Source organism: Macaca thibetana, chromosome 5, assembly GCF_024542745.1.
Source record: "Macaca thibetana thibetana isolate TM-01 chromosome 5, ASM2454274v1, whole genome shotgun sequence".
NCBI lineage: Eukaryota > Metazoa > Chordata > Mammalia > Primates > Cercopithecidae > Macaca > Macaca thibetana.
The window spans coordinates 68,261,307-68,276,969 of NC_065582.1; the positions used below are offsets into that span (position 1 = coordinate 68,261,307).

Below are 15,663 nucleotides of genomic sequence, written 5' to 3' on the forward strand. Positions count from 1 at the left end.
CTTTTTTAGTCCTCTTGGTGAAATATGGATGAAAAAATCTTGAGCAACTCTTCCAGTCAGATAATAAAATTTCTCTGGTCACTTTCACTCACAAGAATAGTGTGAGTTTTGTTATTAAACTGTCCTGTCCAGGAATAGAATTACATACATCCATACTCTTATTTAATCAATTTGCAATTTTTCCCTTCCCTCAGTGTGAATAGTTTTCAGGCCTAGAAATGTGAAGGAGTTATGGTCAGCTGCTTCTGTTTCCTCTCCTTGTGTTTCTTTTTCTCTCCCCTGCCCCACTTCCCTCCCCGCCCCCCCCCCCCCCCCACACCATTGGCTGCCTCTCTCTTGTCAGAAGCTGATGAGGAAAATGGGGAGAGGAAAGGGGGAGATGTCACCGGAATCGGTGCCCTCTAGGTGTGATGGTATTGCCTGTGACTGACTACTTGCTTCAGGACTTCTCAAAGATAACCGCACTGAGACCTCCAGCCAGCTGGCAAGGGATCATGCCAGCTCTTGTCTGTGGACGCTGCCCTTATCTCCAGCGGGAAGCCCAGACTGGTGGAGCCCTTTCATAATGACTCAGTTCTAAATCGTGTGGTCCATTTCTAGCCCATAGAAAACAAACAGGTGTATCCATTTTTAAATAAAATAAAAGCATTTTATTTTATTTAATATAGAAAAATTATTTTTATATGTTTAAAAATACTCTAAATATTTTTTAAATATATAATTAATTGTGTTTGTAGAAAATGCGTGTCATGTCATTGGCAAAGCCAGTCCTCACTGTCAAACAGATCAGTCCAGTCAAAGTTACTCCCTGTCAGGAAAACATTTGATTAACCAAATGTATTAATATGCATCCCATGGCCACCATCTCACTCCTAAATTCTTTTAGGACAAGCAAAGACTTCCCGAGGGCATATGCTCAGATGGTTTTACAGAAAATTTCAGATCTTCACTCTTCAATTTCAGATTTTCTATTTCCAAACATACGCTTCTCGAAAATTCTACTGCCTAATATTGTCCTGAGCTTGCAGGGACTCGGAACTTATGACAGGGATGATACAAGTCTCCCTGCCTTCAGCATTTCTCACTGCCACTCTCTGCTTCAGTTGTACTGGGCTGTCTCTCTCATGAGTGATGTATTTGTCAGTTTTCAGGTGATAGAAGCAATGAGATGGTTAAGGTTGTCATTGCTCCTGCCTCCTTACTGTATGAAAATGTGAATTCACAACTTCTCAACACCTGTCAAATACCTTTTTTTCTCTGCCAGGCTTTACCCTGAATAGAAATATATTTAAGAGAGAGAGTAGCACAAAGCCCTGCCATGAGTTTGTGATGCCTTGATCAGTGTGGCTTCCCTGACATCAGTCATTGAATTATCTCTTGTTTTGGTGCCCCGTGGTGAGATTCAGTTTGGGTGAGAGATGTGACTTTGGTAAGTTGGGAGAAGGGTGCTTATGATGGAGGAAATGGGAATGTAGACCCAGCGTGACACTTCAAACTTGGGGACGATATTAGGCAGTGGAATTTTAGAGAAGTGTGTGTTTAGAAATAGAAGATCTGAAATTTTCCATAAAACCATCTGAGCATGCCCTCAGGAAGTCTTTGCTGAAGTCCATAGTGAGGACTTTGCCAAAGTCAGGAAGTCCGTAGTCCCTAGGGCTATGTGAACCTGATCCAAGACGCCCAGTCCAGCATGCTCTTAGATGTGTCAGTTCATGCCCCCCAGTCATTGGCCTTTGCAGGCTTTGCTTCCATAGAGTCAGAATGAATTTCATTTTAACATCTTATTTCCAGAGAGTTTGAATCTTGAGATTATTTTTAAGTGAGTGTTATTCCTAGTTGCATTTGTAAGTAACACCTAGGTCAGAACTTGAATTTTCTTACCTTTGATGAGTAACCAAAAAGTTGCTTTCCCCCATTCAATTCACGTTGAAGACTGGTGATAAAATTTGCTGGGAATGTAGGCAGAAATATATCTGAGACCCAAGTATTCAGCTCCACAGTGACTAAAATGACAATAGTTTTGATAAATCTGTCATTTTTATTCCTATTACCCAAAAAAGTAACTTTTGAATATGCTTTAAATATTTAGTTTGTTCTTAAACTAGCCCTTAAAGCACTCTCTATTATTTATAAATGTTATTAATAATAGTTTTGAGCTTATGAGTCTGCCAGAAATAGTATGAATAAACCAGCAGGTACAATCTGAATATTTGTATATTTGCAATAGTTTGAATTCCAATTTCTCATTCATCTCAGAATAAAAGCTGCCAGTTGCCTCTTTAATATCTTTCCAAGCAATCTGATCATTGCAATATATGAAGTAGCAGTAACAAATTACGGCTTTCAGTACCTCTCAACTGAAAGATGTCTCATGCCTTTCAAAAATCTATCTCAACAATTGAAGAAGCAAAATAATTTAATATTAAACTACCTAGCATGTATTTTATATTGCAAATATTGCAAAATATTTTTCGATATATACTTTGGCAAATGTAGTGCTGTTTCAGTCAACTGAAAACTTGTGACTAGTGGAAATAGAAGTTGACAAAGATAATAAATGAAAGTAAACAGGCTATGGACCTGAATTCCATTTAGAATATAAAAGATGGTATAAAACTCTTAAGAACTTAAGCAGTGAAGTGGAAAAACTATGCTTCACAACAAAAGAACAATGAAAAATGTATCTCATTTGAAATACATGCTGGGGACAAATTTGAAAGAACTTAAAAAATGTGTTGCAATAATACTTGGCTGATTTCTGTTCTTTTAATGCTGACTACTGGTTCTTTTAATGAATTTTTCTTATTATAAAGATCAAATATGACTTCCTATATGAAAAGGAACACATTTGCTGCTTAGAAGAGTGGACCAGCCCTGTGCACCAGAAGATCTACACCACCTTCATCCTTGTCATCCTCTTCCTCCTGCCTCTTATGGTGATGCTTATTCTGTACAGTAAAATTGGTTATGAACTTTGGATAAAGAAAAGAGTTGGGGATGGTTCAGTGCTGCAAACTATTCATGGAAAAGAAATGTCCAAAATAGCCAGGTCTGTTTAATGAAATATTCACCTCTTTAAAATATCTTTAATTAATTGTGCTGGAAGGGATGGTTGCCAGGGCTCTCAGAACCGCTAGGTAATTTAGTCTAAGCAACCTTTGTAATTCAAATTTGAGGCATGGACTGACTTTAAACTCTTGAAGTTTTACATGGGGCGGAAAGAAACAACAAGATTACCAGCTCACAAATCAACTGGGAAGTTACAGCTATAGGTAGAAACTGACTTGGAATTTAGAACATATATGATGTGGTAGGAAGACAGTGGGCTGGTGTCAGAACCCTGTGGTCCTATGGGTACTCTCTCTATTACTCACCAGCCACAAGATAGACATCAGTCTCACTCCCAAGGCTCTGCTTCCCTCATATGTACAAGGAGCATAATAACATCCATCCTTACTTAATCCCACCCAAAGATGATGCTAAAAGACAAGAGATTGATCTGTATGAAAATCCTTTGGAAACCGAAGCATGCTATTTATTTTAAATTATTATTATTTATTTATTTTTACCTAAGGGCTTTGCTTTCTGAATTTATTCATTAATAGAAATTTTAAAACACGACTTACTGCTGTGATACTTGTAGTCCATATCATTTTTTAATAATCTACACTGAATGACTATCAGAAACAAAGCAAAAAAGCCTTAAATGGAAGAGTCTGGTGATTTGGTGGGATTTTATCATCTCTCCAAGTGTGCTCTAGTGCTCAGTTAGAATTAAAAAGCCCTTCTCAATGTACAGGGGCCCCTAGGCTGTTCAGCACCTTGGGACCTATCGTTAAGTTGGTTCCTCCCACTTCCTTGAAAGAAAAAGCTACCGTGTTGAAATAAGAGATAATGGATCAGGCACAGTGGCTCATGCCCGTAATCCCAGCAATTTGGGGGGACCAAGGTGGGTGGATCACTTGAGGTCAGGAGTTCGAGACCAGCCTGGCCAACATGGTGAAACTCAGTCTCTACTAAAAATACAAAAATTAGCTGGACGTGGTAGTGGGTGCCTGTAATCCCAGCTACTTGGGAGGCTGAGGCAGGAGAATTGCTTGAACCTGATAGACAGAGGTTGCAGTGAGCCGAGATCACACCACTGCACTCTAGTCTGGGTGACAGAGCAAGACTCCATCTCAAAAAAAAATAATAATATTCACAATAAAAGATAATGAGTATGAGTTTTTATAAACTTAAAGCACCATGCATATGTGTAGAGCTCTTGAATATGTAAATCCTCTTTACAGAAGTCACGGAGAAAATTAGTTTGAAGCCCTGGTTAATCATATTGTTATGATACATCAGGCCGGGTGTGGTGGCTCACACCTGGAATCCCAGCACTTTAGGAGGCTGAGGTTGGAGGACTGCTTGAGCCCAGGAGTTTGAGACTAGCCTGGGCCACAAAGTGAGACCCCGTCTCTACAAAAAATTTAAAAGTTAGCTGGGTGTAGTGGCATGCACCTGTGGTCCCAGCTACATGGAAGGCTGAGGTGGGAGGATCACTTGAGCCCAGGTTGAGGTTTCAGTGAGCCATGATTGCACCACTCCTCTACAGCCTGGGCAAAAGAGTAAGAACCTGTCTAAAAAAAAAAAACAAGATATATCATATAGATATTCATTTTAATTGTATCCCTGGAACTTCCCATATTTCATATATTTTTTTTTTTTTTTGGTAGAGATGGGGTTTTGCCATGTTGCCTAGGCTGGTGTTGATCTCCTGGACTCACACAATTCACCTGTCTTGTCCACCCAAAGAGCTGGGATTACAAGCATGAGTTACTGCACCTGGCCCATATTTTATAAATATTGATATTTTACTGCCACAGGCATGAATGCTCTTTAATATAAAGTGAGTGAAAGCTTTATATTGAAGTAACAGAAGTTGGACTTCCTAAATTCACATCCAAGATACAGTCTTTACTAGTTATCCAACTTCGCAAATTAATTAACCTTCTGTGTGTCTCGATTTCTGCATCTATCAAATGACTTATTGAGAAAATTAATAACATCATCCATTTCATGCATCTGGCAGAGTGCCAGATCCGTAATGAGCAGACATTCAAAGAACACTTATGATGTGGAAAATATTAAGATGAGGGTAATATCAACAGGAAAAGAGGATAATCAGCTCACAAATAACCTATCATAAACTTAATTTAAAAATTATATTTGAGTGAACTAGGCTCAGACTTTAATAGCTTTGCAATGAAGCTGGCACATTTGCCAATGAGAAGTTAACTAATACAATGTTTGCTTGTGGGTTTAGGAAGAAGAAACGAGCTGTCATTATGATGGTGACAGTGGTGGCTCTCTTTGCTGTGTGCTGGGCACCATTCCATGTTGTCCATATGATGATTGAATACAGTGAGTGCTTGTCATTCTCATTTGATAGACATTCTCATTCATTTCCTGTGAGAATAGACAATGAATCTTTGAAATGTGCCGCTGTTCACTTGGATAATCAAAAACCTAACATTTCATGTTTCTTTCATGTCTTCAAGATCACAAGGTCATTATGTGGTAGGTCATTATGTATGACTATGACTAAATCTTTAATAATTACAGAAGACAAAAGCTTTGAGATTCCTCTCCCGTGTTACTCCTTCTGTTCTCCCTAGGCTATTTAAACGTTGGGAAAGGAGTGACATCCTATGAGAGTTTCCCATTTAGAACCCAACTTGAATAGTTAGACCTGCAGTATATTCTCTCTGATAACCCAGGACTTATCATGGTTCTCAGTATGATTTTGTTTCTGTAAGGCAAGTGAACATTTGAAGGGTTACTGCTGCTTCCAGTTTACATGAAGCTTGGAGTTATCAAGCTGCATTGCTATAAGCCCCCTACTATTTGCTGGACACCAGGCTATGCTTGTAAGCCTAGATTCTCTAAGTGAAGACTCATCACAAAGGTTATTTTTATTCAGATATCAGATGCCTCTCCCAAAACGATCTTGAGAATTTTTCACACCTTTAGATACTTGTACAAGTGTAAGTCTTTGACAGACGACAAACAAAGTTTTATTTTATGCTCCTTAAAATAAATATACATTCTAAAATATTACTTTATTTCAGGTAATTTTGAAAAGGAATATGATGATGTCACAATCAAGATGATTTTTGCTATCGTGCAAATTATTGGATTTTCCAACTCCATCTGTAATCCCATTGTCTATGCATTTATGAATGAAAACTTCAAAAAAAATGTTTTGTCTGCAGTTTGTTATTGCATAGTAAACAAAACCTTCTCTCCAGCACAAAGGCATGGAAATTCAGGAATTACCATGATGCAGAAGAAAGCAAAGTTTTCCCTCAGAGAGAATCCAGTGGAGGAAACCAAAGGAGAAACGTTCAGTGATGGCAACATTGAAGTCAAATTGTGTGAGCAGACAAAGGAGATAAAAAAGCTCAAACGACATCTTGCTCTCTTTAGGTCTGAACTGGCTGAGAATTCTACTTTAGACAGTGGGCATTAATTATAACAATATCTTCATAATTAATGCCCTTCAGATTGTAGCCCAAAGAGAAAATTATTTTGAGCAAAGGTCAAATACTTTTTTTATTCTTAAGATGATGACAAGAAGAAAACAAATCACGTTTCCGTTAAAAAATGACACGAGGTTGGTCCAAGTGCAATGATGTTTACAACCAATTGATCACAACCACTCAACAGATTTCTGTGTTCCTTCTCACTTCCACTGCTTCACTTGACTAGCCTTAAAAAAGTGACATGGAAGGCCAGGTGTGGTGTCTCACACTTGTAATCTCAGCACTTTGGGAGACTGAGGCTGATGGATCACAAGGTCAGGAGATCAAAACCATCCTGGCTAACACGGTGAAACCTCGTCTCTACTAAAAATACAAAAAATTAGCCGGGCGTGGTGGCGGGCGCCTGTATTCCCAGCTACTCGGGAGGCTGAGGTGGGAGAACGGAGTGAACCTGGAAGGCAGGGCTTGCAGTGAGCCGAGATTGTGCCACTGCGCTCCAACCTGGGCAAAAGAGCGAGACTCCCCATCTCAAAAAATCTTTTTTGAAAAATGTGTGAACCATACTTTTAATATTATTTCAGTAGATTTTTAAAAATCTTGTACAGAAATCAGTGTTCTTAGCTAACAGTTTTTCTCCCACGCAGTTTTTCTCCCACCGTAATGTGACTATGTATTGCTAGACTGAATAAGAAAATCACTTAAAATAATGTCTTCTTCCTTGAAAATTAAGTTAATAGTTCAGTGCTGTAATGTGATTTTTATTGCACTGTTGAAATTAGGTAATACAGTCTCTTTCACATGAGGTCTGTGCCACAATCATAAAATTAAAGCAGAGGGAGAAGCAGCCAAGTGACGGATGAATGAGACTTAGAGGAAGATGCCTGTACTGGAGCTTTGTATGGTTCTGCCAGTTACCTTGCTGCCTTGCTGTATGACTGGCAAGTCACATCGCCTTTTTAAGCCTTCATGTTTTCCTCTGTAAACTGGAGATGATACCCGCTCCACTTCACGGAGTTGCTGCCAGAACAAAATGAGACATGAGCAGACAAGCCCTTTGTACTCTAAACAGCCTCAAGCTCTGATGCATAAGCTCCCTATGTCTCACATCTCCCCTTTATGTTCTCTTTTCCTTTCTGAGACTCTCCCCGACCCCTGCCCAACTTTCCCCTCATGCCTGTGTTGTAACTGGTTTCTCTAATCAAAAGAAGAAAGTTTGGGGAGCCTCATTTCTGTGATATATTTAGACAAAACTGTCTTATATGGTTATCTTTTTAAGCCCCTTATTTTCACTGATGGGATTTCTTATATAAAAGGAATTTTCTGTGTAGTTAGTAGATGAGGGTGTGAATCAACTCCAAGCCCATGAAATTGTACTGTGCCCAAGGCTGACCCTCAAGAACTGGGTCAAGAAGAACAATAGAGTCCCCCACCCATATTCCTTACCCCAACCTCCCTTAAGTGCAATCCTTGTCTCTTCAATCTTCTCTCTGGTTCCCAAATGTCATGGATACAGACGCCACCATCACAGCACCCTGCCATTTTGCTTTCAACAGCTAAGATTCCCAAAGTCCAGCATCAACCTCACAGCCAAAGTGTTTATTCCATTTCCAGTTTTCCAGCACTTATTCTCCCAGCTAGGTAATAGGAAGAGAAGCTTAAGAGCTTATAGGACATTTTACAGGTAAAAGCTTTAAGATTTGGTAACAAAGGAACTAACTGTTGGGATCTTCAAGATACAGACATTTAATTTTATATGTGTCAGTGAAGCATGCATGAAAAAGACAAAGATGAAACAATGTACAGTATTATGAAAAATTGTCAATATGACACTGCAAAATTCACAAAGAGAAAAGAGAGAGACTGATTATTTAGTTTCTACTGAAGTGGACTATGGGTTATTTATATAAACTGCCTGTCATATCTAGTTACCCTATGGCAAAACAATGATTATCATTAAACATTAAACCATTAAAAATGAATTGGATTCACTGATTTTGGTTATCCTTACTCAGTTGGTAAGTATTCATATAATTCTTTCTACATTTGGTGTATACATGGTCTAAATATGACTTAATGAAAAACAGATAAATCTGCACTGTTATTGACCATGTAATTATTAAGGTTAGAAGTTTCTTATAATTCCTAAATATTTAGATATAAGGTAATAACATAAATATTTACTGTAAAATTTCCAGACATCTTATGAAAGCCTTTAAAAAAAAAAATTTGCTCACATTGCATTAAAGCTGTTTTAGAAACAGTAGCAGTAATAGCACACCTTTTTTGTCGTTTAAACATATAATCCCTTTGCTCTGTTATGAAGCTTCAAAAGGTAAATGTGGTCCAATCTGTTCCTGAAAATGTCCTACTATTAGCCAAAGAAGCTGTGAGTCTCATCTGGACGTTGAGTCCAGACACTGATATAACACAGCCTGTGAGTCCATAGAGAGTTCACCCTGGATTTACAAAACGAACCTGACTACTGCCTTTTGTTCTCTTTTCTCTGACTTCACAGTCCCTTGAGTCTTTATTTCCTTTGTCTTCTACTCAGCCATCTGCCTTTTTCGCCTTTTGTCTCTGCCACAGACTGCCTGTCACTCATTTTATCCATCTGGTTTTCCTTTACCTGGTGCTTGGAGTGAAAATTGAAAAGGTTTTGTTGGATCCAGGAGGTAGGGTTGGGAGTGGTACGGAAAACTAGCTTTACATCTATTAGCATTTAGGTAAAACATTTGTGAAAGCAGTAAAAAATACGTTTCACTGCTCAGACCTCTAAGCCTTTTATTTCATTATGGATCACTGTGCCAAAAAGAGATCAGTATCTTTTCTCCACTCTATAAATAGATATGACCTTCTGAGGAATATTCATAGTTCATGTCCCTTTTGATTATACTATGAAGGATATGTCCTTTTTTTTGCCATAGTTTGGTATGGTTCAGAACACCAGTGTTATACATACTAGTTTGATTAAAGATTAATTGCTAGTTCCAAGATCATTTTAAAAAGAGAAACCCAGTTTCAGGCCCTATGCTATGTTACTTGAAGGCTTACAATAAATCAAAATAACAAGAAAATGTGTCATTGGCTTAAGGATAGATACTTAGCTAAATGCAAAATAATAAAGATACCAGAAGAAAAGGCACAAATATATAATCAACTTGTTTTGGCTGAGGTAGCAGCATAATTCAATGGGGGGAATGACAACCTTAAAACAAAAGGTTCTGGAACAATTGGATATTCAAGGACCAAAAATAGGACTTTGATTCTTATACTACATACAAAAATTAACTCATAATGCACCGTATACTTAAACAAAAGAGCTAAATCTGCAAAACCTCTAGAATAAAATAGAAGAAAATCCTGGTACCCTAAATTAGGCAAAGATTTCATAAGGCACTAAAAGCAGGAAGCATAAAAGGAAATTGATAAATTAACTTTGTCAAAATGAATAGCTTCTGCTATTTGAAAGGTAATGCTATAAAAATGAAAGGACAAGCCACAGATTATAAGAAAATATGTGCAAAACACATCTGGTAAAGACCACATATCCATTATTTATAAAGAATTCTCACAACTCAGTAATAAAATTGGTAAATTATTTGAACAAACATTTTACCTAAAAAGAAACACAAATCAATAAGCATATGAAAAGCTGCTCAACATCAATAGTCACTACAAATGGCAAAACAAAACAACAGTAAGATGGCGCTACAGACTCCCTAGAATAATTGAAGTTAAAAAGTGTTGGCAAGGACGTTGAGCAACTGGAATTCCCATGGCTGGTGGGAATATAAAATGACACAGTTATTTGGGAAACAATTGGCTAATAAATTGAACAGTTGTTCTACAACCCAGAAATTCCATTCCTGGCCGGGCACGGTGGCTCACGCCTCTAATCCCAGCACTTGGAGAGGCCGAGGTGGGTAGATCACAAGGTCAGGAGATCAAGATCATCCTGGCCAACATGGTGAAACCCTGTCTCTACTAAAAATATAAAAATTAGCCAGGCGTAGTGGTGGGCACCTGTAGTCCCAGCTACTCTGGAGCTGAGGCAAGAGAATCACTTGAACTTGGGAGGCAGAGATTGCAGTGAGCCAAGACCGCGCCACTGCACTCCAGCCTGGCAACAGAGCGAGACTCTGTCTAAAAAAAAAAAAAAAAAAAAAAAAAAATCAATTCCTGGATATTTTCTCAAGAGGAATTAAAACATATGAATATTCATAGCAGCTTAATTCATAATCACTAAAAACTGGAAACAATCCGAATGTCTATCAGCTGGTGAATGGATAAACAAATTGTGGAAAAGCAATCCAATTGAATATGACTTACCAACAAAAAAGAATTAATTGTTGATACATGGGACAACAAGGATCAACCTCAAAAGTATTCTGCTGAGTGAAAGAAGCCAGCCAAAAAAAACTATATGCTCTATGATTCCATTTACATGAAATTCCAGAGAAGACAAAGCTGCAGGAATGAAAAACGGGGAGGGGTTGCCATGGGCTAGTAGTTAAGTTTAGCCAATTGAATGCAAGAGAGTGACTTTTTTGGATGACAGAAATGTGTTATCTCTTAATTTTAGTAATGGTTACTTGGGTTTAAACATTTGTCCAATTGATTAAATTGCATTCATTAAAAGGATGAATTTATTGTATACAAGTTATAGTTTGATTTTTTAAAGTACATTTCATGAAGGAATTCCATTTCGCAATGTAAAAATGCCAGCTCTTCATACTGATTCCTTGACCCGAAGAAGAAGAGTATCTATAGTAGGAAAAGCCTAGTGGAGGCTTTTAAAATTGCCCTACCCACCACCACCACTCAAGAGAGTAAATTAAAAATAATATTTTGGCCCCAGGTGAACAACAGAGATTGGTGCTGCACTCAGAGATTTAAATGATACTGCATATATACCCATCATATCTTCATTTGTTTCACTAATATGATAGATTCTGAGATTTAAATGATAGTGCATATATGCCCATCATATCTTCATTTGATTCACTAATATGATAGATTCCTGCAAAACTTAAATGGATTGTAATACATGACGTAGACTGCCACAAACAAGTAGTAGCCCCAAGTGCTGTGCTGTGCTGAATGTGGTATCTTTACGGGAGCAGATTACCACAGCGTCTAGCACACTATATGTAGCTATTCATCAGGCCAATGCTTTGTTTTCAATGTCTGTTAGGAAGGAGAATAAGCAGGAATCTTCTACATCCACATGGAATAAACAACAATGTATTTTCTATTGTCTTAACAAAAATTATGTTTATCTGTCTGTTCCTTTACAGGATAGACCAAAGGGACATGAAGTGTCTGGATATTCCACAGAAGATCATATTGGTCCTCTATGACATTATACTACTTGTATCTGATACTATGAATATATATATATATATATATATATATATAGTGTGTGTGTATGTGTATATACATACATATATACACGCATATGCGTGTATATATAAGTATTCAGTGACTATGTGGCCAAGATTTCTTACCATGTGTTGGGTGCTGTCTTACCCAACAAGTGTTAAGCATGGGCAGTCTCAGAAATAATTAATTCATAATAAAATGGAAATAGTATATCCAGAATCACACAGATCAGGAGCGCACAGATAAAGTGCACAGACAGGTGGCACAGAGATCCACATCACTCAGCACTCCTGCACCTGTGGTCCCATGTTTGCCTGGATTGTCAGTGACTGAGAGAGGTGTGTTAGAGTCTTCCACTATGCCTTATATTGGCTTATTTCTCCTTTTAAAGATGCCAGCTTTTGCTGGTGTGTTAAGTCTATGTTATCAGGTACATGTACACATAGGATTCTCAGATCTTCCTTTATGATTGGCCATTTTATCATTATGTTCTTTCTTATCTTTTAGCAATCGGGAAGTTTTCAAAGAATGCATTATCAAAAGTCCTCTAAATGTGTTGAATAAATTGTTGAAAACTATGTGTTCTGTTTTTCATAATAGAAACAATAATTCGCCGGGCGCGGTGGCTCACGCCTGTAATCCCAGCACTTTGGGAAGCCGAGGCGGGCGGATCACAAGGCCAGGAGATCGAGACCACGGTGAAACCCCGTCTCTACTAAAAATACAAAAAATTAGCCGGGCGCGGTGGCAGGCTCCTGTAGTCCCAGCTACTCAGGAGGCTGAGGCAGGAGAATGGCGTGAACCCGGGAGGCGGAGCTTGCAGTGAGCCGAGATCACGCCACTGCACTCCAGCCTGGGCGACAGAGCCAGACTCGGTCTCAAAAAAAAAAAAAAAAAAAAGAAAAAAAGGAACAATAATTCAACAATAGGAAAAATTCTGAGTGACTGCCAGTAGAGGAGTAACCAAATAAATGATCTTACATTCTCATATGATCTATATTTTCAAGGAATGTTTATTGCCATGTGTGGCAGGTGAAGTCTTGCTAATAAAAGGTGAAAACTACACATTCAGAAAGTTACCCCTAATGCTTAACCTGGTCTACTCCATGCCCATATAGTCTATAAAAATAAAATTCCTTTATTTATCACTCCATAAAGAGTTATTTTTACATTCTCAGCTTGCCAAAGTAGGCTTATGATGATTTTCTGCTTTACTGCCCTAAAGTTTAACCTGAAGCCATTTAATTCAATTATCTGTAAGACTAGCATGCTCTTTAAATACAATGTTTAAAAAGTTTTTGCTATTAGTAGAGTAAAAAAGCAGTTCACATGGGCAAGGACTTCATGTCTAAAACACCAAAAGCAACGGCAACAAAAGCCAAAATTGACAAATGGGATCTAAATAAAATAAAGAGCTTCTGCACAGCAAAATAAACTACCATCAGAGTGAACAGGCAACCTACAGAATGGGAGAAAATTTTTGCAATCTACTCATCTGACAAAGGGCTCATATCCAGAACCTACAAAGAACTCAAACAAATTTACAAGAAAAAAAACAAACAACCCCATCGAAAAGTGGGCAAAGGATATGAACAGACACTTCTCAAAAGAAGACATTCATACAGCCAACAGACACATGAAAAAATGCCCATCATCACTGGCCATCAGAGAAATGCAAATCAAAACCACAATGAGATACCATCTCACACCAGTTAGAATGGCATTCATTAAAAAATCAGGAAACAACAGGTGCTGGAGAGGATGTGGAGAAATAGGAACACTTTTACCCTGCTGGTAGGACTGTAAACTAGTTCAACCATTGTGGAAAACAGTGTGGCGATTCCTCAAGGATCTAGAACTAGAAGTACCATTTGACCCAGCCATCCCATTACTGGGGATACACCCAAAGGATTGTAAGTCATGCTGCTCTAAAGACATGTGCACACGTATGTTTATTGAGGCACTATTCACAATAGCAAAGACTTGGAATCAACCCAAATGTCCATCAGTGACAGACTGGATTAAGAAAATGTGGCACATATACACCATGGAATACTATGCAGCCATAAAAAAGGATGAGTTTGTGTCCTTTGTAGGGACATGGATGCAGCTGGAAACCATCATTCTCAGCAAACCATCACAAGAACAGAAAACCAAACACCGCATGTTCTCACTCATAGGTGGGAACTGAACAATGAGATCACTTGGACTCGGGAAGGGGAACATCACACACCGGGGCCTATCACGGGGAGGGGGGAGGGGGGAGGGATTGCATTGGGGGTTATACCTGATGTAAATGACGAGTTGATGGGTGCAGCACGCCAACATGGCACAGGTATACATATGTAACAAACCTGCACGTTATCCACATGTACCCTAGAACTTAAAGTATAATTTAAAAAAAAAAAAAAAGCAGTTCACCTACTTTTCAAATGTCATATTTGTCGGTTTTACAGAGAGTACAGGGGTCCTTTACATGTTAAAAAACAAACACCGTACCCATCCATTAAAAAGTGTAAACTGATAGTATGTTATTCTCATTGACTCATTCAACAGATATTTTTGGAGCTCCTGCTGTGGTCAGACCTAGACAGCCTCTTTCGAACTCCGGATCAAGAAAATTCTTTCTACTCTGAACTAGAACAGATTGAAAAGGGTTGACTGGCAAAAATTATTAAAAACAGGTAATTCATAGCTTTAAAAACAGACATGGCCTCAGTGGCTTAAATCTCAGGCCCCTTTCTGCCTTTGGTCACAGAAATTTTTGTTTTCTAGAACTGAGATTATGATGTATCTAAAAAAGAAAAAAAATTAAAAGCAAATGAAATAAGATGACAAAAAATGACCCTATTTGAATCATCAGAATTACCAGAGGACAGAAGTAAATGAATTCCCCTGTTCTGAGTCCTATGGTTTCTGTCACTACACCAGAATCCTTGGCTGCTGCCATGTTTACAAAACCATTAAGAAAACTTATATAAAAATAAACTATTTTTAAAATTAATAGTTAATGAACTGGCAAAGGTGATTTTTTTAATGAAGGAGTTTCAAGGAAAAGGAACATCTGAGAAGCACCCAGTTATATCTCTTGTCTGTAAGGAGGAGGCGTTTCAAGTGTAACAGATGTTCTCTAAACTCCAACAGCCTGAGTGACTTCAAAAATAATTAAGGAATGATTTCTTACTTAAAATAGCAGACTATGTAAACATATTTATTTCTCCTCCCTACTGAGATCCTATCAAAATGATATTAAAGGAATAGCAAATGTACAGACCCACAAACATGATGAAAAAGAGAGGATAGCCACAGTGAATACGAATTTTCAATAAATATCCTGATAAAACCTAGATGTTGATTATAGCATTGAAATCATGAAGAAAAATAGAGAAAGTCACAGATTCTGCCCAGAGCAGACCACAGTAGTGGAATAATTAATTAACGATACGTCTCCAAAAGAGTTAAACATCGTGGTCTAGTCCATCATCTGCCATAAATAGAATGGCTACCCGGAAGGTGTTTATTCCTCACAGCTTAACATTCCCACCCCAAACATACACATACATTTATTCTTGAAGGAAATTAAACGAGTCTGGGGAGATATTGGCAGACACCTCGGTATTCTGGAACACTGTAGTGCCCAAGTGTGATGATCAGATTCACAATAACCCTAAATCAAAGCCAGCCACTCGCCACCCTCAACCTATGTACAGAGTTTTTGGTCAGCTTCACATTTCTGCACTCTTAAAGGATCATT

General features: G+C 38.2%; 1 protein-coding gene across 1 annotated transcript in view; it reads left to right on the forward strand.

Annotated features, from left to right (window-relative positions):
• QRFPR (pyroglutamylated RFamide peptide receptor) overlaps window positions 1-8,210 on the forward strand; it is a 56,584-nt gene extending 48,374 nt beyond the window's left edge. Inside the window, exons 4-6 of the mRNA XM_050792658.1 lie at window positions 2,814-3,049; window positions 5,309-5,406; window positions 6,114-8,210. Of these exons, the coding sequence (XP_050648615.1) occupies window positions 2,814-3,049; window positions 5,309-5,406; window positions 6,114-6,514 (735 nt within the window). The 3' untranslated portion in view covers window positions 6,515-8,210. The remainder of the gene's footprint in view (window positions 1-2,813; window positions 3,050-5,308; window positions 5,407-6,113) is intronic.
• Window positions 8,211-15,663: the final 7,453 nt, after the last annotated feature.